Source organism: Hydractinia symbiolongicarpus, chromosome 5 (assembly GCF_029227915.1).
Source record: "Hydractinia symbiolongicarpus strain clone_291-10 chromosome 5, HSymV2.1, whole genome shotgun sequence".
Lineage (NCBI taxonomy): Eukaryota > Metazoa > Cnidaria > Hydrozoa > Anthoathecata > Hydractiniidae > Hydractinia > Hydractinia symbiolongicarpus.
In genome coordinates, this window is record NC_079879.1 from 34274840 (window position 1) to 34300371 (window position 25532).

Genomic DNA, 25532 nt, shown 5'->3' on the forward strand with positions numbered 1-25532 from the left:
ATACATGGCTGTACGTACCATAATAATCTAAGTATTGCATTAGTTTTGTAAAATAATCAATGTTTGTCCACGCCTCGTTCGATATTCCAAACAAATATGGCAGCTAGAATGTCAACAGCGTGTAAGCTTTGCTACGATAAATATTCGCTAAAACAGCCGGAAAAAGCTCCAAGAAAGTTACAATGTAATCATATATTTTGCACAGGTACATCTCTATATATATTTATTTTTTCTAATGTATGGTTTATTTCGTATTATTTAAATTTATGTACATCTTTGGTGAGAAAGAAAGAGGAAAAAAGTCTTGTCCTGTCGTGTGAGTGTGTTGCAAAAGGAGAAGCGATATAGCTAGTTAGCGGCCTGTTTCAGCCTAAAAATTTCATTTTTGAAAAGATTTGTGAAATGTAGCGTATACCGTATTACGCGATTATCTAGCGACGATTTGGCATTTCCACTCTGGCTACATAGCTAACTTTGTATGCTATCCCTCAAAACACTAAAATGGAATCAGTTGAGATGTTCTGCCAAGATTGTGAAAACGCCCTGTTTATATAACGCCATTGTCTAAAAAAGGTTTGGTTAGCGTCATTTCTAATTACAAAAGTGATTTGGTAGGTCGGATAAAAATTTTTCCCTAAAAATTACAAAAATACTAGCTATATTTCTCAGCTATATTTTGTTATTTGTTTTAAATTTAGGCCAGCTGCATTTTTAGCCTCTGTTTCAAGTTCCATTTTTATCAATCAACGTCGTTCCCATTGTTTTCGCTTGTATTGCTGTATAAAGGCCACCATAAAAAATATGTTGTGTTCGCATCCTATAAAGACCCCGCAAATATCAGTCGGTCCGGCGGTCAGGCGTATTTTTTCCTGTGATTTTCAGATCGTAGCAAGCAAATTCGTTCCCAGGGCCAAGACAGTATAGTGCCACTCGACATCATTTGTAGACCACTTTTTGTCTGTCTGTAATAATAATAATAATAATAATAAATATTTAAAGCGGCTAGCCCAGAAAATCACAAAAACCTATAGTTAGTGGATTGTTTCCACTGGGGGCCACTAATCTGTCAGTAGTTTTTGTCAATTTTGCATAAATTAGTTCTGGCGAAAAAAAATTCTTTTTCCCTGGTTTTTTTCCCACTTACCGACTCGGATTTTTATTACCAAAAGTGAGTCCATCGGTCAACATATTTTTTATGACGGCCAAATGCAAAGCAGGAAAATATAGCACTGAGTAGCGCAGCTTGGTTCCCTTTCGAAATAATATTAGGACGTAACAACCGTAATTCGAAGGACGGCTGAAAAGGAGAGCAATGCTTTGATTGGAGAATTATCTAATAATACATGGATTGAGACAACAAAACCAAAACGTCCATATGGTAAGAATAAGAGAATACAAACAAATATCAATCTTATGAATAGTTGTTAAACATGTTCTTTACACAACCAGCTATTTCGTCGTACATTTCTCCATTCACCATTTTCTGCGCAAACCAAATGTGCCCAGAGTTTACATATATCGCAATCAACCCACTTCACAATTTGTCTACACCTGGGTGGATCCTCACTATTGCAAATGCTACAACTTTCATCATCTGCATTTTGTGTGCCACTCTTTACGTCAACCTCCTTTTTCTTTGCAGAGTTTTCCTTTCCACTTGCTTGTTCCCTGTCACAGCTTCTAACACCATCGCTGTCTTTTGATGTCGATTTTCTTGTTTCTTCATTGCATCATTTTTTTTTTGATAGTGGAAGAGTGACGATGGTTTCTGCTTTTGTTGAAATCTCTGGTGTGTTATTTTCCACATTAACAACTTCGTGATTTTTAGCTGGTGCTTTTTATTTGATGCCACTGCAAACTTCTTTCAAGTTCAGTTCAATGCACACAGATAAACAGTTGCATACATCTCTGTTTTTCTTCGAAAAGAGACCTGGTCAATTTCTTTGACACAACGGTGCACACAAAAAGGCTTGTCAGAGATCTGGATCCATAGTACGCTGATTCAATTAAGGATGAACACTTAATATGAGTAGCAGTGTAATATATTCCACACTCTAAGTGCACGAAAATATCATATCTTCCAATCTTCTTTCATCTTCATTTTGTCACTTTCTATCCAAGGAAAAGATACACCTATCCTTACCACATACTGCACATTTCATGGTGGTTACGACTCGACTGTTCAAGCATAATCTCTTTCTAGTGCAAGTCCCTGCAAGCCATTGTTGAGTAGGGACATGCATCTCTCTGCTGGATTTATGTATGATTGATGCGGTGCGCAACGGCCAACGTTTAGAATGTCGAATTTCCCAACCGAAATAATGTAAGTAGTGTACATTGCACTTACAAAAATTTGATGCAGTGGTCTGGACCGCCATCAGTAAACAGGCACAAGTAGGGTGGTAGTATATCATGTTTCTTTAGTACATGGTACAATTCAACCACATGCCGCATTGGACTTGACGGCTAAAAAACTGCATCTTTTAAACTAACATAAATTTGTCCTGAATAAAAGGACTCATTTGCAGAATCTGGAATGTCAGAGATGAGATCAACAGATGGGGTGATGTTTGCCACGTGATAATCGTGATCTGAAGCAGTCAGCACAACATCTTTATTTGTTAACGCTTTTCTGTTGTGACTAGTGGCAGCTTCTGGACACCCAGGCTCACCCACTGGGAATTTAGCTTTATCATCCATGAAGACCATGCTACAATGCTATTTATTTGCCACAACCCATTCTCTCAAATTCCTAAAATAAGAAGTGATTTAAGAAATAAATGAGAACTTCTGTAAATGTAAATATCAAACGTTGACCCGTGCACAGTTTGTTGTTTAGTCATAAGTAAGTAAACTTACTGAAAATACGCATTCATGTAATGTGAATCTTCATGATCTTTGCTTATTTGTCTCTGTTGCACCTTAGCCACAATATCGAAATGACTAGTATATGACTTTGCTGTTTGACAATTACTGGAAGGTGGGCAAAATTAGTAACGCACTGTTGTCCCTGAAGGCATTAGGACATCCATTCCCTTTTCTTTTAATCGCAATTTGACCTTTATGAAGAAAGTTATTTTAATAAGTATATGTACATATCAGCTGGCCATTAAACAACAAACAAAACTGCAAAATCGTTGTTGCCCACGAATGGTGTTTTTTAAACAACAAAAGAAAAAAAATCAGGCATGCCTAATGAAGCTAAAATGAACCGTAAAGCTCACCTATAAGACTTGGAACAGAGACTGCTACGGGCATTTGTGCTGTTTGTGTTAAACTCGCAATATGTGTATGACTAACCTGTAGGTTATCTTCACAGTTTTCCTAATAACGCAACACCAAATAAACCCAATTGATTTACTCACAACACAATATATACCACTATTATAAACACAATGATTTTACCAGCAAGATTGGTTTAACACAAGTAAACCCCACCACCAATTGATTCTTATTAGTAATCGCCTAGAATGGAAGATTAACAATCTCCCTCTATTTTATTTTCTGCACGTTGTTCAGTTTATGCTGCTATGGGAGGAATTTATAGCAACTCCTACTCGCTTAGTATAGTGGTCCTGGGGAGAAATTGGCTTTTCACCAATGCCCTCTACTATACAAGTCTTGATCAAACAGTTACCGAAGACTATTCTTTCTTGGGTCCTTAGTTGTGTGATGCCAAGTGCTAAGTGGTGTTTCAGCAATGAATTCTGAAAAATAATACTCAAAAAAAACTTTATAATAAAACATTTGATTGGTCACTAATACTCATCATGACCATTTTGTAGCACATTTAGTAGAAGTGTGCTAATTGCTCCTTGCTCTGTTAACACATCTGCTAACTGATGTTTGGTGGGAATTCACTTCAATATAACTTCCTTTTGATTGATGCTCTGTCTGAGAGAAGCCATGTCAACTCTTAATCGCTTATCTTCTAAAGCTTTTGTTGAATATGCAGCTTCATACAAAGATTTGTTATCTGTGTAGCACAAGATACCTTCTAGATCTGTCTTCACAATTTCCATTATTACATTTTTCACCCAGATACATGCATCAATACCATTAACAAGTGCTAAGGTTTCTGCTGCAAGTGTGCTACGCACAACTCTCTTAATCTTTTTTGACTGTCATGTGATGAGTGTCATGGTGTTCTCAACACCTTTAAGAAAAACAAAAATTCCACTTTGAGAGCTTCCGTCATGTATATAGATTTCCAAATGAGGCATCAGCGTACAAGATTAATTGTAATGGAGGTTTCAACTTCCAAAATTTTAGGCAAATATCAGGATCCAATTTCAACTTCTTTACCAATTTATTAGCTCTCATAACATCACCAACATTTGCACGGTTTAACGTTGTGCTTAACTGACAAACATCAAAAGAAATATCTGGCTTTGATTGAGAAAATACCCAATTTAATTGACCACAAATACATCGAAACTTAGATTGCTCTTCATGTGAGAGTTCTTGATGTTTGTTTTTGGTGCTTTGAATCTCAACCTGTTCCATGCTTGCCACATATTTGCTTTGGTCATACTCATAAGAACTATTGAATTGTTGTATGTTGACTCCAACATATTTAAAATTACTGCAATTCTCTGACCCAACCCGAAATATTTTTCTAATGGATGCAATGACTTTTACTTGAAAATCTTCTGATCCTCCCCAAAGAAAATCATCAACATGTATTACGATCAATCCTTGACAACAGTCATCTTGAACCCAATAAAATAAAGCCTCATCAAATAAAGACATTTTCATTCCCAAATCCAATTAACTGTTCCTTTACTCGTAAATACCAAGCTCTTGAAGCATCAGCAAGGCCATACATTACTTTATTCAATTTCCAAAGAACCCCTATTACGTTTGCTTTCTTTGGGGGCTTTATAATTACTTCTCTATCAATCGGGTTACCTTAAAGAAATGCTGTTTTGACATCTAAGGTGTGGCATTCCCATTCGTTAGTTGCTAACATTGTGAGTACAATTCGCAAACTTTCTTTTAAAAACGTTGGGGAGTCTTTAGTCAGATTTTGAACCTCCTCTTCTTCAAAACCTCTTATGACCAAACGAGCTTTAACAATTTTGTTGCCCTCTATATTTTCTGTTGTGATTACCCATCTTGTGGATATTGTAGATTGACTTCTGTCTTCAACAGTGGAGAAAACATTGTTGTACAGTTGGTTAATTCTTGAAATTTCGCATGCAAGACCTCGTCTTCAATAGTTGGTTTTATCGCCAATAATACTTCTTCAGTGTCATTGGCTTCAACAACTGGTTGCCATTCACTCACACATCTTTTGAAATCTAACCAATTAATTTCACCTGTGTCTTCATTTTGCACATTTAAACGGCTGCCATATTGTCTGCCTTCTTTTCCTTTTCTACTCACTTTACCTGCTCTGCTGTGAACTAATCCTTTAATCCACTCACTGTCTGGAGTTAGCTTATAGGTGATTCTGGTTTTTAACTTTGGTATTCCTTGAAATATAGAGGTATTGCCTTTTTTTTCATTGACTGCGGTTTCACTATTTGATGTTTCATTAGATCTTTCCTCTATTGTTGTCCCATTGGTTTGTGAATTATCAATGGCTGCATCCTCAGTTACTGATGCTTCTGTTACTGGTACTTCTGTAGTATTACTTTCAAGATCAACTATGTCAAAAATTTTGTCTTTTGGTGAAACACAGTTGTCCAACTGCATAGTTGTTACTTCTGGGCTCTCTTTAGAGTCTTGTGATGGTTTCTGTGAATGTACTACTTGATTTACCTTTTGCAACCGACAAATGTGGACTCTCACATAACTTCCACCATGCTTGACAAGTACTTGTTTATTTTCTTGTCCAATTACAGTGCCTGGTCCATGCCATTTTTCTCTGTCTTTTCTTTATAAAAGACTTTATCTCCAGTTACATACTGCACATCATTATAACACTGGACATTATGCCGCAATGTTCTACGTATTCTTTCAGAAGATTCTGCTGCTATGAATACTCTTCGTGATGCATGCATCACAGCAAGGTTATGGGCCACAGTCTTACTTGAAACTGTATCATTCATGGCTGGTAACTGATCAGTGAGGATGCAGGGATAGTCATAGTTTTTACCAAAAACAAGCTGGTTTGGTGAAAATCCATTGTTGTTTGATAAAGAATTCTTGGCACTAATAGCCCAGAAAAGTGCTTGATTAGGTGTACATTTCGTATCCTCTATAATCTTACTCAGCATTTCCTTAGTGATACCTGTTGATATTGCGATTTGTGTTAATTCTGTTGTTATCTTTCAGTAACCAATACAATAGTATTAGAGACTGGTGAAGCCTTCAAGTTACCTCATCAAGGTAAGAATCATTTAACAATGGTAGCAGAGTTAAAAGGTACAGATCAACTGGCCTGGTATTTATGATCATTGTGCGAGTGACATTTGAGTTGAAAGAAAGCAATTGAAGGCACAAAACCCGGATGTGTTCCTTGAGGTAAGAGAGATAACTTTTCCTTTTGTTGGCTATTTGTTGACACGTATGTGTGCAAACCAATTGGTGAAGTGGTTTGTGAACAATGGCAACAACAACATTGAAGGCTCCACCAGCGTTTGAAGAGGATGATGACTATAGAAGTTGGAAGAACGATTTGGAGATCTGGCAGATGTTTACAGAACTACCAAAGAAAAAGCAAGGTCCAGCTGTATACCTGTCACTGACTGGTCGGACACGGGAGGCAGTACGCGACCTGACACCTGCAGAAGTTGGATCAGATGATGGTTTGGGCAAGATTATATCTAAGCTAGATTCAATATATTTGAAAGATGAAAGCACAAGAGCATTTATTGCTTTTAAAGAGTTTTATGTTTGAGAAGCTCTACAATAAGATATCCAAATATGATATGGCATTGCCTGAAGCTGTCAGGGCATATTTTCTTCTCACAGCTGCGAATATGTCTGAAGAAAATGAAAAACTGGCTCGTACAACTTGTGCAGAACTCAAGTATAAGAATATGAAGGACACAATCATGAAGATATTTGGAGAACTGAACACAGCAGAAGACGCTGCACATTTGGGAGCTCTTCCTGTGAAACAGAAATGCTTTTATGGAAATCTTCATGCTGATACCAAGGACAGCTTGTCAAGGAATACACGTTCAAGAACGAATCCTGTTGATAAGGATGGGAAACTCATGAGGTGCCATGAATGTGAATCAACAAGACATTTTGCTAACAAATGTCCTCATAGAAATCAAGAGCAAAAAGGTTTCAGATCACGGAACAATAGACCTACAGAAAAGAGACAAGATGTAAATGAGATCCATATCACCCTTTTTGCTCAGAAGACAGATTTGGTTTTGCCTTCTTCTGTGACCTCCAATTTTTGTATTGCTTGCAGTATAGCCCTTAAAGTAGCTGGGCAATCCCTTGCATTGCTTCTCCACAAATTTTTTATTTATGTGATCATGATTGCAATCTATGGTCCAGAGAGCATTAGTTACACTGTCGATTAAATGCTCAACATTATTAAAGCTCGCTTTTGGAAGTGAATGACCATGCAATAAGTTGGCAATGTCATTCCAAAGCTCTTCCTTTTTGTTCTTAGCAACTTTTTTTCTACAAGTTTTCGCTTATTGGCGCTATTCATCAAGACACCAAATGCATTACACTCGTTTCTGACTTCTTTTATTGTCACGGTTTTTACTACAACAAAGTGGACTGCCTTACCACTAACCACTTGGAGTGGCATTCATACTGGCGCTAATACAGTATCTTTATTGTTTGTGTCTTATAAATATTTTAATTAGCTTGTACTGGTTTTCAGCTTGAAGCTCCTTTTCAGTCGCCACCCACATGTCTTTTAACGTACTGCTTAACGAGCACTTAAAGAAAGTTTTGGCAAGGGAGTTTTTGTAAACACAAATTTGTAAATATACACATTTTTTATAAGAAACCAAACATTATAGATATAAGAAAACTTAGAATCGTATAGACATGCAACTTTTCTGGCTAAAATATGAAATCCAGGCTCAACCAAATGCTTGGGTTTCTTATAAAAAACGTGTAAAGCAGAAAAATCCCATTGTAACTATGCGAGTTGTGATGAAAGTATACCGAGTATTCATCTTTGACCAAGTTAACATTAAACCATTCTTTTTTTTCAACCATTATTATGAACCATGAAACACGCAAACAAAAATAGTTATTCTTTTCTCTTATGTCTTTCGACTGCACATCTTTTAAAATAAATAATTTTTTTTCGAAACATGGTCAACATCAAATAATTATTCATTTTACGCTGTATAAACAAGAGCCCTGGAAACAAAGTGGGAAAGAGACAAAGCAAAGAAACCACTTTGCTCAATAACGTGCAAAGATGCCAATGCAAAAGGTAAATGGTGGATTTTGTTGTGTGTCCAAGATTGTTTGTGGATTGTTTGGTTTTTTTTTGACAAATTTATCGACTCCCCGACTCGACTTTCGCCTTTCATAGTGAGGCGGTCGGGTGACGCTAACCAATTATATTATTGAGGGTGGCCTAAACAGGACAGCCGGATTATGTACGCATGGCCTGATTTTATTTTTTTTGCCCCGATTATTATGTCGTGTTGAGCGGATTATAAACGCTGATATAATGGCTGGCCAGGCAGGCTGCCATTGGCATTTTCTTCGAAGTTTTGTGAATGAAACATTGACAGATTATTGTTTCAGAATGATGGATTTCGTGCTTTTTTTTCTCTACAGGATAAAAACCATTTAAAACTAAGCATAGCGAAAAAAAATCTCGACATAATTCTAAATATAAACTCCTCTACACAGCTACATTTCAACATATTATACTTTGAAGTAACTAAATTTCACGGAAGTAGATTTTGGGGATGGGTGGTTGACTCATTTTTATTTTTTGTGGGAATTGAATTCTGGGGATGACCTAAATTATCTGTTTTGCAGGAATTAAGTTTGGTTAAAAGTTATTAAACTTGCGAATCCCAAAATTTAGTTTTTACGAAATTTAGTTTCATTTGAGAACAACAACAACTTTACCACAAAGGCTATTTGCTTGCCAGAAGTAATAACAAATGATATAAAAGCCAGTCAACCCTGATTATGTTTGTTCTATAAGTGACAAATAATATAAAAGTGTTGTACATAAGCCGGCCTGCCCCAATTATGTTCGTTCTATAAGTGAAAAACATTTTTAACTGTCGTACATAAGCTAGCCTGTCCTGATTATGTTGCCCTTATTATGTATTTTCTGCCCTGTTAATAAATGGGGTAAGCAGCTGTGCATAATCCGGGCAGCGTTCATAACCTGGGCAGAACAGAAACAAAATAGTTTTGTGGTTAACATCTTAACCCTGTGATGTGTTTATTTCAATGTGAAATCTGGAATTATCTTTAAAGCCTATTTCATTATTAAAATGGTTTACAATACTTGCCGTCATCTTGTCTTGGATGTAGTTAGTGCGGCTGCTTCAAACGTTACCATGTATTTTTTCTGTTGCTCAAAAGTTTAGTGAATATTAAGAAAACTTTGTAAAGTGAATTAAGAAACAGGATCTTTGGGGAAAGAAATGTTTGTGCTTTCTGCTTTGTAAAGTACACAAGTTTCTCGGTACCAGTGAAATTGGTAAAATGGTAGATCCTAAACGTAATGCTAAGAATATCATAAACTATGCAGTGGTGCCAGTGAACAGAGAAAGTTGGTGAGAAAAATTAAAGCATGTAATTTAGGCATTCAATTAACACGAATGATATGCGGTACCTGTGTTAAAGAAAGTGGATTGTTTTGAATATACAATTTCAGAATTAGGATAACCACCTTTAATTTTTTATTACGGTTGGGAAAGTTGGACTTTGAACCTCTATTCTGGATATGGAAAGGCTACAAAAAATCTTAGAATGTAAAGGCTCTTTAAGAGTTTTGCAGACTTTCTTGAGGATGTTTTTGCTTATGCCTATGTGTCAGCATTGTATTTTACAAATCTCAGGTCTTGTTTGGTTGCAAAATTATACCCAGTTCCAAAACAAGAGTTTATGTCTCACACACAAATTTTAATAAGCTCAAAATATTGTTATATTTTGTTATTATAACATTGTAGGATCATGAAAGAAAATACTATACCTAAAATGTGTATATAACGAGGCTATGTCTAAGAGATCAACCTGTATATAACAAACATTCATTTTACAATAATGAGAAAGTGTCCCATGGAGCCTATAAATCCCTATATTTAATGACAATAAAACAATCCTACGAAGTGTAAAATCACTGTATTTCATGCTATAATGATGAAAAAATGCCCACTGTAAGCAGTTGATGTCCATTCATTTAAAAATATATAGTGACTGTTACCGTTTTTAAACATAGCTTGCATGTTTCACTGACTTTGTCATATCTTTTTGCGATGGTTCATGTACAATAATAAAATTGAAAAGAATTAAGTTCATGTGGAAACAAAATATGTGTGAAGGTTCTTGATGTATATAAGCATGAAATTGTTAAATGTATATAAACTTGTTTATATGTAAAGTAACATTCAAGCGGTACTGTAGGTGATGAATGTCTTTAATGAATTCTTTATTTCTGATAATTCCCTTTTCTTTTTAGAACGTTTTGTATATATTATTTGCTGCGAAACAACGAGTACTGAATGCCTCTAAGTCAGAATTCGTGCTAGAAAGCAATGATAACTTGCTCTACTGCAATAGAAAATTAATCCAATTTCAAAAATCATGTATAAAAAATTAAAGCTTACCCCTTGCACAAAAGCAAGTTGGCAATTTTTTTTAAAAAAATGGTGATCAGTTTTTGACTTAAAGTCTTGATAATTATGTACCTTATTGTAGGCTTATGAAGTTATCTTTACCTTTAGTTTTTGTGAAAGTCTTCAGGATTAGCAGTTGTGTGCAAGTCCTCCATTGGATTGAACATAGTTTACACGAATGTGTACATATGTATAATAATATATATATAATAATCGAATTTGAATCAGCCTGTCTTAACGTGGTGTATCTTACCAGTTGTTGTTCATCTGGTATCTGGAATAGAAATTTAATAGATGTAAGAACCAGAGATTTTCACATGGTCATAAGGTGATCCTTCGTTCTGTTGTAAAAAGTTCTTAAAATCCTAGACATCATGTTTTTACTGTCATTTACTACTTTCAATATGTGGGAATGAAAGGAGCAGTTGGTGGATAATATGACACCAAGATCTTTCAGTTCCTCATGCTCTGTGATGATGGATCCAGAGGGGGAAAGATACAATGTGCAATTTTTCAGGGTGTCGTTCGTGCCATAACGCATGACCTCAAACTTTAGATCATTAAATTTCATGTTTGCATCTTCTGCCCATTCATAAATTTTCTGAAGGTCACTTTTGCAACTTGCCCATGTCCCTGAGAGAGTCGATGCCTTGTGTCAACAATACTGTCACTGACATTTGAGTCTATATCTCCAAGGAGAATGATGTTGGTCCAAGCATACTACCTTGGGGTACGTCTGAAATAATAGCAACAGGACATGATTCCATTCCATTGACAATGACTGATTGGGTGCGATATGTTAATTAATGCATGGCATCGTGTATTAGAAAAAACGAGGTGCTGTTCTAAGGGTACATCAAGGTATATGTAGTGATGTAAATTATGTTTTCACCTATCCAGTTTGACATTTTCAATATATATTTACATGAATATTAACCGTTACCCTTTTGATTCGTAGTTGATTGTATTGAACCCACTAGCTAGGCCATAGGTGATCAAACTACATGTTACCAGAGTGCTGAATGCCCCATTGGACCTCTATGTACATATATTTTTAATAATATTTTCTTTATACATGTTCTAAAGATTATCCCTGTGAAGTGTTAAAATATTTTCAAGGTTATCCCAGCAGCTAGCAACGCACTGGGAACTGCAATTAACATGATCAAAAACAAAAAAACAAAATTATAAAAAAAATTCAAAAAAATCCTCTCTTTTTTATTTTTCTTCTCTACAATGACAGATAATAACTTATTTTCACTAACTTGCTTTTAATAATTAGATTAGTGGTTATAGCTCTCCTGCTCTGTGCGGGAGACTGGGTTTCGATTCCTCTTGACGGTGATTCAACATGGGCGAGTAAATGTTACCATAGCCTCGCGTTAACCCAAGCCATGTAAAAGAAATTGGGGAGATGGCACACTGTGTGGGCCGCGGGTCCTGATTTGGTCTGCGTAGCTCAAAATGAGCATTAAATACTCTAGGACTCCATCTAAGCCATGGCCCTTCCTGGAAAAAATAGACAGGGTATATCCCTCGATATTTATGAGGCTAGCCATGTAAAATATGCACATCTATCTATCTAACCAAAAAAATCATGCTTATTACATTAAAAAATCCTATCAAATTGTTTTTGATATTTTGTCTATTCGACAACTGAATGGTCTAGGTCTAGATTTATTAAAAATTAAAGCCTTTTTGAATTTTCTTATGAAAATTTTAACAGATTTTTATATTTGAATAACAATTTATTATGTCAGACATTGTTAGTGACCTATGGTCAAATACAAGGTAGGTAATTGTCTTGCTAGTTTAAGCAAAAAATTTATTTCAGATCATTTCAATGTTTTATAAACAATATTGTTTCCCTGTATTATTTTCAGGGGGGTTATTTAGATTCCTTAAAAATCAACATGTGCTTTATGTGTTTAGAATGCATTGAGAAATTAAAGCAACTGCAAGGTTTGGCTATTGAATGTCCATCATGTTTGACAATTACGACCATACCCTCGCAAGGTGTGGATTATCTGCCAAAAGATTATAATGTTCTTGGAATAATTGAAGGCTCGAAAACTTATGAACAGTGTAAACACTGTAAAAAGTTGACGTATCCACCAAAATCTGCAACGCTGCATTGCAGTGATTGCCGAGATGTTTACTGTGGTTCTTGTAGTGACAAAATGCATTTGAAAGTGGAAAATCAAGATCACGTTATTCGTTTGGCAAATTCGTTCGATGACATGAAGTTAATAAGAAGTACTTCAAGAAAAGAAAGCAGCTCCATGAAAAGTGTGTCCCCTTTTGACGAGAAGCGACAGTTGAGAAGACAGCTTTCAATGAACTCGGGTAGGTTTTTTTCCTACCTTTTTACTTTTCTACATTTGTTTGTGCTTTATTGTACCTTGGACAGGCGGTGTTAGGGTGGACTTTTGTGGGTGGAATAAGCATAGACTTCTGTGGGCGGAATTAGCGATTTGATAACTGGTGTTTTATATAAAACCAAACAATAAAAAAACAATTGGACGGATTAATTTTGCCAAGTGGACCCTGAGGTTTTTGTGTGAATTGAATTTTGCAAATTAGCGTGTATTAATTTTGGCGGACGCCATATGCACCATATTTAGCGTAAATGTAATTGCACTGATGACGACTTACGATATCTTTTGAGTGGACTAATTTTTTCAAATTCGTATTCGGAAGAGTCGCCCTCATCACAATCGTTAACATTTGGGCTATTTTGTGCTGAGCAGGACAGATGTTGATATGGCCCTCATCAATTTTTTAGAGTCGGCGTTGGATTGAGTGACATGATAAGAGAAAGTCATAAAGCTTGCTCTGTCTCCTCTTTAATGATTTTACAACCAACCTTGTTTCCAGTACCTTTTCTATTCACCATGGAATTCTGCATGGAATTAATTACGCAAATTTTTTCAAAACCTCAAAAACTCAGCTGTTTATATCAATGAACAGTTTGAAATGTTTACAAATTTCTTCACAAGACAATTCATGTTACTACAACAACCACCACAGGGGAATTTCTCTGGAATTCCCCCTTTAAACGGAACAAAATAGTAGGCACAAGTGGGATACCATGCCACAGTCTAGCTTTGTTTACAAGGAAAAAAAGCTAACCTTTCTAAAAAACCTTGTATTTACCAGGTGACTTCGTAAAGTAATTTACTACGTGTGCACATGTGTATGTATAGCCAGCTGAACTTTAGGATTAATTATTTGTTAAAGTTAATTTTTCATATATTATATTCTTTATTCCAAGCTTTTTTCACCTTCTTTCTGCTTATCGTTTGCTTATATATTATGCCGTTTTTTCCAAATTTTAATCCTCGCTATCAGATTGCTTGACTATGAACATTGCTTAGTAGAGTCATCCCTGCTGCTGACACCAGCATACTGAAACCTACATGGCTATATACCACCACATATTATCTTGTCACATTTCTATAAGCAATTCCTTTATAGCATAGAAGTATAAAATCCTCTTTTCTTTTATGCCCCCATGTTTATAGCAACTGGATTAGAAAAATTGTCAATTTCAGTTCTGTAAGAAATAAGCAAAAGTAACAAAAAACATTTACTTACGACGACTAAATGTCACCAGGTTAAGTATTAATTTTGGTCCATTCTATATAATTTTAGTGTGTGAACAACACGGACAGGAATTGATGTTGTTTTGTCAGGTAGAACAAGTTCGATGTTGCAGTCGATGTAAATCAACTATGACCCATAAATTCCACGACTGTAACTTTATTCAAACGAATGAGGAAATCGAAAGAGCTCACATACTTGATATGCAACAAGAGGTATGCTGTTGCTTCTAAATTTTACTGGTTCGAAGCCTTAGAAAGATAATATTTTAAGTAATTAAAAGAATATTAATCATCAGAACAAACGCTAATTTTATGAAATGATAAATATTTTGCTTCATGACGCATCATTAAGTAACGCTGAAAGACAAACATAACGAACATATCCTAACCTAAATAATTTTCGCGCCTCTTCAGTTTTTAGTGTTGTTTATTTATGCGCAACTTCTAACTTAATGGAAGAAATTATTAGTGTTAAGTAAGTTTGGTGAGAATCTGATTTGGTGGATAACGAAACAACGGAATTTCTTTTATCATTCGGGCAACAGTATTAGTTTTTTATATTAATTAACAGCCGGGATAAGCAGCACATTCATTTCCTAATGGTATTGATATAAGTAAGCGTCCTGCGAAGGGGGTCCTAGTGCATTTAAAACTAGCGTTTGGGCTATGAAAAGCGTGCAAGAACAAAAACCGCTCAACTAGACATCTGCCTGAAACATCAATCCTATTCTCATGCTGAATGTTAAGCAGAAAGGATCGATTGACGCTTTTATAATCTTGACATGACCCAACCCAAGACCGCTCTACCACAAAAATGTGGCGGATTTTTGTCAAAAACTTCCAGATCCGCTGAATTTTCTTTTTGGTCAAATATCTTCCCTTAAAATACACAAACTTGCAAATAATCACCTGTATTATCAAGTTTTGATTAAAAAAAATGTTTTGATTTTGCTCGCCTTAAATTCTTGCTCACCCTAATGTTCGATGTCTGTTTCGTGTAATATGTATTTTCGAAGCTCCTCTGAGCGAAAATTATCACAGAAATTAGTGGTATGGAACTAGTCATTTTTTATCTTCCTTTTTTTGTCTTTTATTAATATGTTATTCTTTTCTTCTGTTTTTGTATAGTTGGATGAGTATATTGAAAATTATAGTAAAATCAGACAGGATGTTCAGAAGATAATGGAAGCTTTGAAGAAGAATACAGTTACGAGTAACGAAAATATAAGAAGATGTTTTCGAGAACTTCGAGCTGTTGTCGATGATGCTGAAAAAGAATTGATGAAAGAAGTTACAACAATTCATGATTTTAAGTTGGACAGACTTCGTAAACAGTGCAGGTACAAAGGAACCCTCTAATTGACCGGGAGTCTCCAAAGTATGAGTCTTAGTCAGCTGTCTTGTTAGAAGATTTGGGTTAAATTATTACAAAAGTGTAATGTAGGTTTCGCAAATTTAACGAATTCTCGGCAAATTGTGAAAATTTGTCCTAAAGTTATCGTCGGTTTGGAAAAATAGATGCCAAAGAAAAGAAAGAAAGATCTCAGTTTTATTTGTTGTTGGGAATCACTCTTTACATCGAGGGTTTCGTTACTATAAATGTTGACAAAAAAATCCCTGCAAATTTCCTTGCACAGGACGACTCACAGGGACACAGGACAAATTTAGACGTTAATTTTACCAATTTCACGATTTTTTACTCGCAAATTAGATACTCTTGAAAATTAGTATTTTGAAGGTAAACTCTAAATTTTTGCGCAAGAAAAATTGTTATGTGGCTATTATATAAATAATTTCGGAATTGTTTTTAGTCACATGATTGAAGTAGCCAATGCTGGTATGATTATTAGTGAAAAGTGTGGAGAAGCATGTGAATTGGAATATTTTGAAATGTTTGCTCACAAAAAGAAGTTGGAAGGTGAAATCTTGCAGGTGTGCAAAGTCATGGAGAAGTGCTGTCCTGTGGAAAATTCAGATATGTTTGTACAGTTTCCCAATCACGAAAGCATGTTAACATCGATCAAATTATGCGCGTATTTGGTAAGAGGTAAGCATGTGTGTCTGCTTTGTTTGGTTAAACGAGCAAAACATTCATACATTTCAAAAAAGTCTTGTCTCTGTCTTTTCTAATCAAAGATGTTATGGTGCTTTTCAGGATTATGTACTTTCAGCAACATAATTGTGGGAGGGAGGGAGGGGGCATCATATTTCAGATATTTTACCACCTATTTCAATTTAACACCCGCATGTAAGAAAACCCTGATAAAAACCTTCACTTCAACCTAACCCTAATTATTCAGATCGGAAAGAAATGTTTAGTAAAATTGGGAAGTGAAAGAAAATGTATATTTCAATAAATATTTTAAACATCATAAGAAACACAAGTATGCATGTTTTAATAACCTAACCTCCTGAGTAGCATAATTTAAATAGAAAAAATTAACAAAACTAACCCTATCTATTCTATTAGAACACCACTATATTATTAACACCCTCTTCAACTATTGACTGCTTAATAAATCCTCAGTACTCCTAAAATCAGGTCACTAAGAGACTTAAAAAATTAAAATTTTCTGGAAGGAAACATTGTGGTAGGGATGTCATTTATTATACTCAAGAAATGCAATGCAAAGAGAAAATGCACTTCCTGCCAAAATAATTGATATGGATAAAAATGTTATTAAGAACTCGTTTTTTTTGCAGTTCCACCACCGCCATCCAATTTTAAATGCACCCTCAACGAAGATAGTGATGTTTTGTTATCGTGGGATTTACCGAAGAATTTAAAATACACTTACTTGCCAACTTTATATGCTGTGTACGCCAGTGTGGGTGAGGACACAATCTTTATGATTTCTGCTTGTCCAGGAAAATATCGTTTCTATGTTAATGTTTATTTCGCTCGTTTATATGTTAATAAATTTTTCAGTCGATTTTTGAATCAGAACTTTACCAAAATAAACCAAATGAAAATCTGTAGCTGCGTGATTTTTGAAAATTAGGCTTCCTACGTGGAATTCAAACTTTTATTGTTTGACTTTTTATTTCATTAAAATAAAACAGAGACTTCGATATTTTTCTATTATAGTCATATTTTCATATTCTGGTTTCAGGAGAAAACGACACATTTTTGCAAATACAGAAAGTAAGCCAAAAGAATTATGTAGTACCCTCGTCTCATTCTTCACTTGTGGATAAAAACCTAGTGCAGTTTCAGGTAGCAGCTATCAACATTATCGGCGAAAGTCCACCTTGCTTTCCGTTGTGTATTCGATTGGTGAAAACGAGAGAACTGGAGGATTAAATTTTCGCAAGACGCATAGCAGACCGAAAAATGGAAAATTTCAGTCAGAGAATTTTGTTATATAAAATTGAATAGGGCTTAGACGGTATTGTTGTTTTAATAAACAATTTAATTCAAGGAAGTCAGGCGATTTGAAAATGACTAACCTGCCTAAGTCTTGTGATATTTTTATAACACTTTCAGTTTGTTTTATTTTAAATTATTTTTTCTTATGCAATGATTAAATTTTCTTGTTTCCTATGGATAATTAGGAATTTCCAAATCCATCGCAAAGCAAGACGTCTTCGTGCGTTCAAGCGGCAAAATGTTCACTGGAAACAGAAATGCACTCTCAAATTTAAATGGCGGCGATTCAAGCAAATTCATTGGTCGAAATGCATAAACCTAAGTCAATTCAAATTTATTTCGATTTGACCAACCAGCGGGCGCAAAATTTTGTTGCGTGCGCATTGAATCGACGTGCTAAAAGATTGAATTAGACTTTAGGCTTAATGTATTGAATCAGCTAATTTGATAATAAAAATGCGCAATGTATAATAGGTAATTGGCATGTTACATCAATACTCCAGCATCTGAAATCGAAATTGTGACTGCTTTGAGAAAATGCTGCCTATTTTCTTTGTTCAAATCTAGAAAAAGTCGAGAGAACCCTGGGAAATATATTTTGGGAAAAATTTATTAATTTGTGAAGGGACAGGGGTAGGGCGGTGCTTAATTGATGTATTATGTAATGTAATCAATGAAAATGCATTTGTTTTTAAATGAAGGTGAAATTATAGAACTTCTAGCCAAGTTCTAGACAAAACTAAGTATAAAGCATCTTAAGGAGGTTCATTTTAATTTGAAGGAAGAACATATCTAATGAGTATGCAAATAAGTTCTATATAACTCACACTAATATTCCGTGAGATTAAGGGGGTCAGATACAAGGGGCGAGGTCATCGTTCTAGTTTATTTTTAAATCTTATTTTTACTAATACACGTGATCAGAACTTTTTTTAATTTTACATATTTTAAATTATTTATTTTTTAAACTCATTTTACCATTTTTTACCAAGTGTGTTTTTAGTATTTATATTTTTAGAAATAAACATATTTTTGTATTTCACAGTATCGTTGCTTGTCTATTTCAAACAAATTATTTACCGTGCACCATGTGCTATGAAGTTGTCTTTGGTAACCTAATTGTCGGTGGGAAGGGTCTCCTTGAGGAGGATGAGGGTTTCTAATTTGAAAGTTTCTTATTTAAATTTTTTTTGACCTCTGTTAGAATGTTTATTTATTTCTTGTATTTCCCTGTGATGTTTTTGAAGACTTCATTTCTCATTTTCCAGTTCAATCAAAATTTTTTTTAATTTGGTTAATTTAATTGGGGAGGGTGGGTGGTTCTAATAAGAGGCAGTGGGCGGGTTTTCCAAATTTTATTTAATATGAGAACATGATTACAAATTCAAACGGGTAGCAAAATGTACCGAAATTTGATGTTGTCGAGCCCACCACTCCCAACAATTAGGCTATCATAACCTTGCTAATATTTGTGGTGCATTAGTTAAGTGAATATGTGTCCAAACTAGAAGATAATGCACTCCTCCTTTCTTTGGACATCTAAATTATGTAAATAAGAACATCTGAGAAACAATTTGTGAACCTTCTTTCCCTTGTTTTCTTCCTTTACGGGGCAAAATTAAAACATTTTTTCGGAGTTCTATGGTTATTTGACGAACAGCGGAAATCCCACCTCCCAGTACAAATTTTAATCCCATCTTACTGTTAATGTTTCCAAACATTTAACGCGATGTGTCAATCTTCTTTGTGTTTTGAAAATTCATGACTATTCCGTTTTAAATCAGACAAAACGCAACCTCGTTTTAACGACAGTTTGTAGCCACCCTCAACCCTACTCTCAGAAGATCTTGCTTTTTCGATGAATTTTATAGCGGTTCAAGAACCAAGGAACCCTTGGCACGAGGGTGAGCCACCCAGCTAAAAATCAGTTGCTCAAACCATAATAAATAAATAAGGAGACATTTTTGTTTGGTTTTCTTTTTCTTGTTTCCAAGGAAACATAACACAAAGATTTGTTTTGTCATTGTTTATCAAAAGTTCTTCAGCTTCATAAAAGATGTATTACTACTTCGAGTGGGATTCGAACCCACGCATAGACTTGTTAACTGTCCTGCTCTACCATCTGAGCTATCGATGAAGAAATACGTCATAGGGCATTAACTGAAGTGTATCGAATTTGAAATATCAAATCTAACTGCAAATCGATAACAGATTGAAATCGAACTCAACGACTGATTCAACAGTTTTCATTGTATTGCATCTTCGAGAAACTTTCGAACAAACAAACCAAACTTTTCTCGGTACGTTTTCCTTCCGTCCAACTTTCCACCAGATATTTGTCTACTATCACCCAATCATGAACCAATCAAATGTATGAGTTTGTGTATGCTGTGTACCCAGGGTTGAAAAATAAATAAATAAATATACGATTTTGTTTTTTATGTGATGAATTCGATGAGTTGCATTCAGCTAAAATAAAAAAAGATTTAAACTTTAAAAAGCAACTCCAAAAAATGAAATAAATCAATAAAATAAAAGTCTGTTACCCACCAGCTCATCAAATTCAGCCCTCCATCCACCAATCTTTCAATTTGAAGCTTATTCATGTCACATGCAAAGATCTTTTCTAACTCCTCGTCAACTTCATCATCAAACGAAACAACATCATCATCTTTGTAATAACCTTGAAGCTCATTTGCAAGTTTAGGCTGCAATCCAAAGACAACACTGTCGTCTCTCCACCACGGTGTGCATGAAACAGACACGAACGGAATATCAGCTTTGCCAATAGTCAGTGGAATTTCATTGCACCAGCGTAGAAAGTCCAAACATTCTCCAGGATCTTCATCGTCATCGTCACTCAGCTCGAAATCATCATCTGGTTCTTTTGTAATCTTTTCCATGGTAACTTTAACGCTCTCCTTCTCTGTCCTTTCGCACTGTTTAACTTCTTCTGAGTCATCAAATTCCTCCACCACGGAGGGAAATCCATCATCAGAAAGCGAAGCATCCTGTTGTTCTTCTTTGTTTTCGCCTTCTTCGTATCCAGTCTCGCGAGTTCTTTTCTTCAATCGCATGAAGACACCAAAAATCTTGAAGCAGCCTTTCTTTTTTTGTTTAAGTGTGATGTAATTTCCATGGCTTTTTTCAGCTTGTACAACGGGTGAAAATTCTTCAGCCTTTCTTCTTTTCATTGATGTTCGGCGAAAGAACTTCAAGATGGATGAAAATTTTCTCTTTTCTTTCAGTTCAACTGGGGTTTCAACATCGTTATCGACAATTTTCTTTCTTAATCTCAAAGATTTAAAGATGCTTCTTTTTGCCAATGCACACTTTTCAGAGGAAACTAAAAATTGAAACCAAAGTGTCAAAAATATTGTCTTCAGATGTTTTAAAGTCGCACAAACAAGAAAGTTAGTTACAGTAGCATTTTTGTTGGTGAAAAACTCAACATTAATCAGAATTACACAATAAAAGATAGTATTTAATAATTACCATTTGCCAGATACTGTTGACTGCGTTGAGACAAACCAACAGTTTCCTTCTCAATTTCCATTTTCGCCTTCAGTTCTGCGAAGTGCAACATGATTTCTATTTGCAGAAAGCAAAATGTTAGTTAAGTATATATGACGTCAAATAACTTTGTGACGTCAACAAATTATTGACGTTAGATTGCATTCACGTCCCCGTAGCTCCTTTACATAAGCCTCCTCAAAGATCTCTGGTGTCGAGAATGGTTTGATTGAATATAGTCTGGCAATGCGCATATTACCACTCTCTTGTAATCTTTTATCCAAATGGAATTCCTTTTTAAAGGCATTCATCTTCGATATAGTCAAACAGTAAGTCAGGTGACTTGCATACAGCTCCAAGAATAACCGTGTCGGATATGACGATATCGTTATTGTGACGCATGATATCTATTACCCGTTGTCTATCTGGCAATTTTATAATCGTGTTGGAGATGCACAAAAAAGCAAGGGGACTAAGTTAGGAGGAATAAAAAAACGGGCAAACCCGTGAATTTTCACAGGTGCAACCGCCTTTCAAGTTTATAACATTTACGTTTAAGATAGTAATCTCACTAGGATTTAATCTTTGATTTCAAAATGGCTACGCTGCTTCTGCAATTTTATGTCACGGGAATGGAAATAGAATAAAACCGCAAGAAGACGAGTGCTGATTTTAGAATTAAACATTTTGTTTAAAGACTTTAACACTTGGCGTGGATTCCATAATTAACAGCTAGTTTTTATAAAACGCGGTGGATAACACTTCTGTCGGTTACTGCTTTGTTAACATAATAAGGTTAAGAAATTCATGAACTGGGACTGCCATAACGATATCGCGAACTGGCTATACCATCCAAAAAAAATCCTACTTTTAAAGGTTATGGAAATGATTTTGTTCATTGTCTAACATGGTGTGGTGCGCAGGTTAGTGGTTATAACTCTTGCACTTTGTGTAGGAGACTGGGGTGCGATTTCCCTTGGCGGCGATTTAAATTGGGCGAGTAAATGTTATCATAGCGCCACATTAACTCAAATCATGTGAGAGAAATTGGGGAGATGGCACAATGCAAAACATGAGGCAATTTGTCGGATTTTTGCGTCAAAAGGGAAAGAAAGATCATGGTAACTTATGTTAACTTCAGATTCGGTTCTGTTCAAGAGCTAAAAACGTGCACAACAAATACACAAGAAAACAAGGTGTTCTTTTGTTAATTTTTAAAATACAATTTTTTTCCTCTTGTTTGGCATTAAAACCACTTCTTTCTTCTGATGGCGCCAATGCAACTGCTAGTTCAGCGCAGTAGGTTGGATGAAAAAGTGTTCCATCTCATACTCAATTTTTTTACAATACTTTTCTGTATCATTTCGTAATGTTCTTGTTTAGAGTTTATAACTGCTGACCAAACGCTATTCTCAAATGTTGAGAATGAAATGTTAAACATTGGTTACTATTAAAAATTGGTTACTATTTCAGCATCACCATCCATGATTGCAACTGTTGCTTGGTCGTGTATAGTGTCATCCTTCCTCCATCAAAGTAGAAGACATATACTTTTCTTGTACAGATTGCCTAAGGTCTTGTTAAAGAAAAAAAAAAAATTAATAAGCTTTTTATTATCTTGGCAAATATCAGACTGTCAACGAGTCCGTGCGGCTCAAAGCCCAGAACAATGTTATCTTCAAAATTAGTTTATCAGGAAAACTTCGTCGGAGAAAGCGAGTAAAGTTTTAACCGGCAATTTTTTTAAACTCTGGTAAAAGAGGAAGTTTTTTACCAGACATATCAACCCTCTTTAATTAGATCTAAAAAAAGAAACCATAATTTTTTCCATAAACGAAATTTAGAAATAAAAACCCTTCTAAGTTTTCCGGGGGTATTTAATTTTAAGATTTTTCTAAAGGATGTTGACGAAGGTCTAATGTAATCTTATATTAAATGAAATAGATACGTGTCAAAGGTAAAATCAGCTCCAACTGCTGTTGACATCAGTTCCATTACATTGCTTCCATCTTCTGACAATCCACCATAAATATATCCATTAGCTTTGTCGACAACTTTCATCAATTTTAAGATACTCTCTTTGTTCTGAAAGACAAAAAAAAATTCTCATTTTAAAGAAACCGTACATACATCGCCATTCTTTGGAACGTGAAAAATGAATTAAATAGAAATTATTTTTTAACTTCATGTAATACTATACGATTTCCACATTTTTTTTTACATAAAATTTTCTCCGACGTTGTCTAGACCTGAACTGTTGGTTGATAATAAACTGCTTAGCGAACGTAAAAGTAATTTTTATTTAAAAGCTTCGATTATACTTATGATACCCGATCAATGCAACTTACCTCGATGTGAAGTGTTGAAAAAGAGACTAAGCTGTAATCTTTAATGATATCAACCAGTGTGGCGTTTAGTTTGGAAAATTGCTTTAGAAAAGGATCATCCTTCATCTCATCCAAAAGATACGACAAGTCCAAAACGTCAGTAAAATAGTCCAAGTTGAATGCTAAAAGGTTGAATGAACAAAATATTCTATTGTTTAAATCTTCGCAAATGAAAACACCAACCATTATGTAAAGAGAATTTTATTTACATTTAAAACCATGGAATTCTTTTGTATGTACCGAATATGTTGCGATTTCCGTAAATTTCGGAAAAAATCAATTGTCTTAGGCAATCGTGTGTAAATTTAATTCTTTTCGTCCGTACTATAAACTTAGACCTCAAAAATGCTAACCTTCATTCAGATACAGATTGAGAATCAAACTAAAGTGAAGGAATCGAAGATTTCAATAGAATGGTTTTGGCAGTCAAACAGCCATTTCCATTATTTGTATTGCCTGTTTAAAGACGTTTATTTTGGAATGGATGAAGTATATTAAATTAAACAGAAACTGAAATGGGATTTTAAGGGATCAAAGGGTGTAGTTTCAAATTTTGGATTTTATTTTATATTTTTGAAAATAAAAACTGCGAAATAACAGTCTGGATAAAAAATTGCGAAAATTAACATTTTTTTATGTCTTGAAGGAAAATATAGAGACGATCATGTAGACTGAGGGAGTAGTACACCATACAAAAAAGTTCTCACCTAATTTTCCATACTTCTCGATTAAATCAATTTTGGACAAGACATTAACCTGTGGCAAAGCTATCTGCAACATGGTGGACAATGACGTCAGCAAAACAGAGATAAATTTGGATGCATCATTGCAATAATGCGAATCTACCAAATGGACAGCAACTAACTGAAACAGGAAATGTTTAGTGCAATAAATACAAAAAAAACATTAAGACCTCTGTCACATGTGATATTCTTTTTCCCTAAACCGTAAATTTACAAAATAAAATTTTACCCTGAAATTTATTTTTTCCAATCTTTTGAAAATGTTTGAGACCGAGTTATGGTGTGTATAAAGTTCAACTTGACCAGGACAATCAAACACAACATAATAACCGCCTTCCTGAAACTCCAGTAGTTTTTTCTCCATTATATCAAAATTTTTCTCTAAAAATTCCATACAGTATATCAACCCTCCATTGGGTCCTAATTTCAACATATCCATTGTATCAGATAACGTAATTAACGTAGAAATATCATAGTCTGGAGGAAACGGTAAATTGTCATTGGCTGGGTCCAGATTAACAATAACAACTTTTCTTCCCATGGCCGTCAAAAATTCCTTAATAGCACAGCAGTATGTGGTTTTTCCTGATCCAGGTGGGCCTAAAATAACTTGACCAAAAGTCACTTTTGCTGTGTTTTGATTCATTCTTTAACATTCGCCACAAATTATATCATTCAAACGAGTACTATGCATTCCCTTGCTACTTGTTCCTATGGTAAGAAAGCAGTAAGCTAAACATGAATTTTTTACAGATTTACTAGTATATAAAAACGTTATAGGGATACATAAAGAAAACACTACAAATGCAGGAATAAAAGATAGCAACAAAGTTTTAATTTATGCCACAAAATACCTTTATTATGATGTTGTTATAAAGGCATTAGAACATCATATTTAATTTTTTGTAATCAACTTTAAACTTTCGATAAAGCCTAACTTAAATGTTGAAACAGTTGTTCTACTTGTTATTGATTTATGGTTAACTGCACTAGAATTTTTTGAAGTGTATTGCTCAACACAGCCAACGATGCAAGATTTAACCTTTTTTCTTCTTTCACCATCATAAACAGGTTTGGCTGTATTATACAAACAATTCAAAAGAAAATAAATACCAAAACAACGCCATTACCTTGCATATAGATGTCAATGATTTAATTTTTTTGCTGAA

The 25532-nt window shown here is 34.8% G+C and overlaps 3 protein-coding genes across 3 annotated transcripts; 1 reads left to right on the forward strand and 2 right to left on the reverse strand.

The window, feature by feature from the left end:
• The first annotated feature begins 73 nt into the window (after nt 1-73).
• On the forward strand, nt 74-18804 carry LOC130646234 (E3 ubiquitin-protein ligase TRIM71-like). The gene is made up of 7 exons (XM_057452408.1): nt 74-205; nt 12678-13091; nt 14400-14563; nt 15479-15690; nt 16162-16397; nt 17054-17182; nt 17464-18804. The coding sequence occupies exons 1-7, from the start codon at nt 97-99 to the stop codon at nt 17652-17654; spliced, it is 1455 nt and encodes a 484-aa protein (XP_057308391.1). The 5' UTR covers nt 74-96; the 3' UTR covers nt 17655-18804.
• A 427-nt stretch (nt 18805-19231) lies between these two features.
• On the reverse strand, nt 19232-21544 carry LOC130646145 (uncharacterized). The gene is made up of 4 exons (XM_057452286.1): nt 21403-21544; nt 21216-21311; nt 20271-21066; nt 19232-20189 (listed from the first exon to the last, which is right to left on the reverse strand). Exons 1-4 carry the CDS (start codon nt 21542-21544, stop codon nt 20186-20188), a joined length of 1038 nt encoding a protein of 345 aa, XP_057308269.1. The 3' UTR covers nt 19232-20185.
• Nucleotides 21545-22359: 815 nt separating this feature from the next.
• On the reverse strand, nt 22360-25113 carry LOC130646235 (GPN-loop GTPase 2-like). The gene is made up of 5 exons (XM_057452409.1): nt 24593-25113; nt 24328-24484; nt 23582-23742; nt 23182-23318; nt 22360-22802 (listed from the first exon to the last, which is right to left on the reverse strand). Exons 1-5 carry the CDS (start codon nt 25007-25009, stop codon nt 22751-22753), a joined length of 924 nt encoding a protein of 307 aa, XP_057308392.1. The 5' UTR covers nt 25010-25113; the 3' UTR covers nt 22360-22750.
• Nucleotides 25114-25532: the final 419 nt, after the last annotated feature.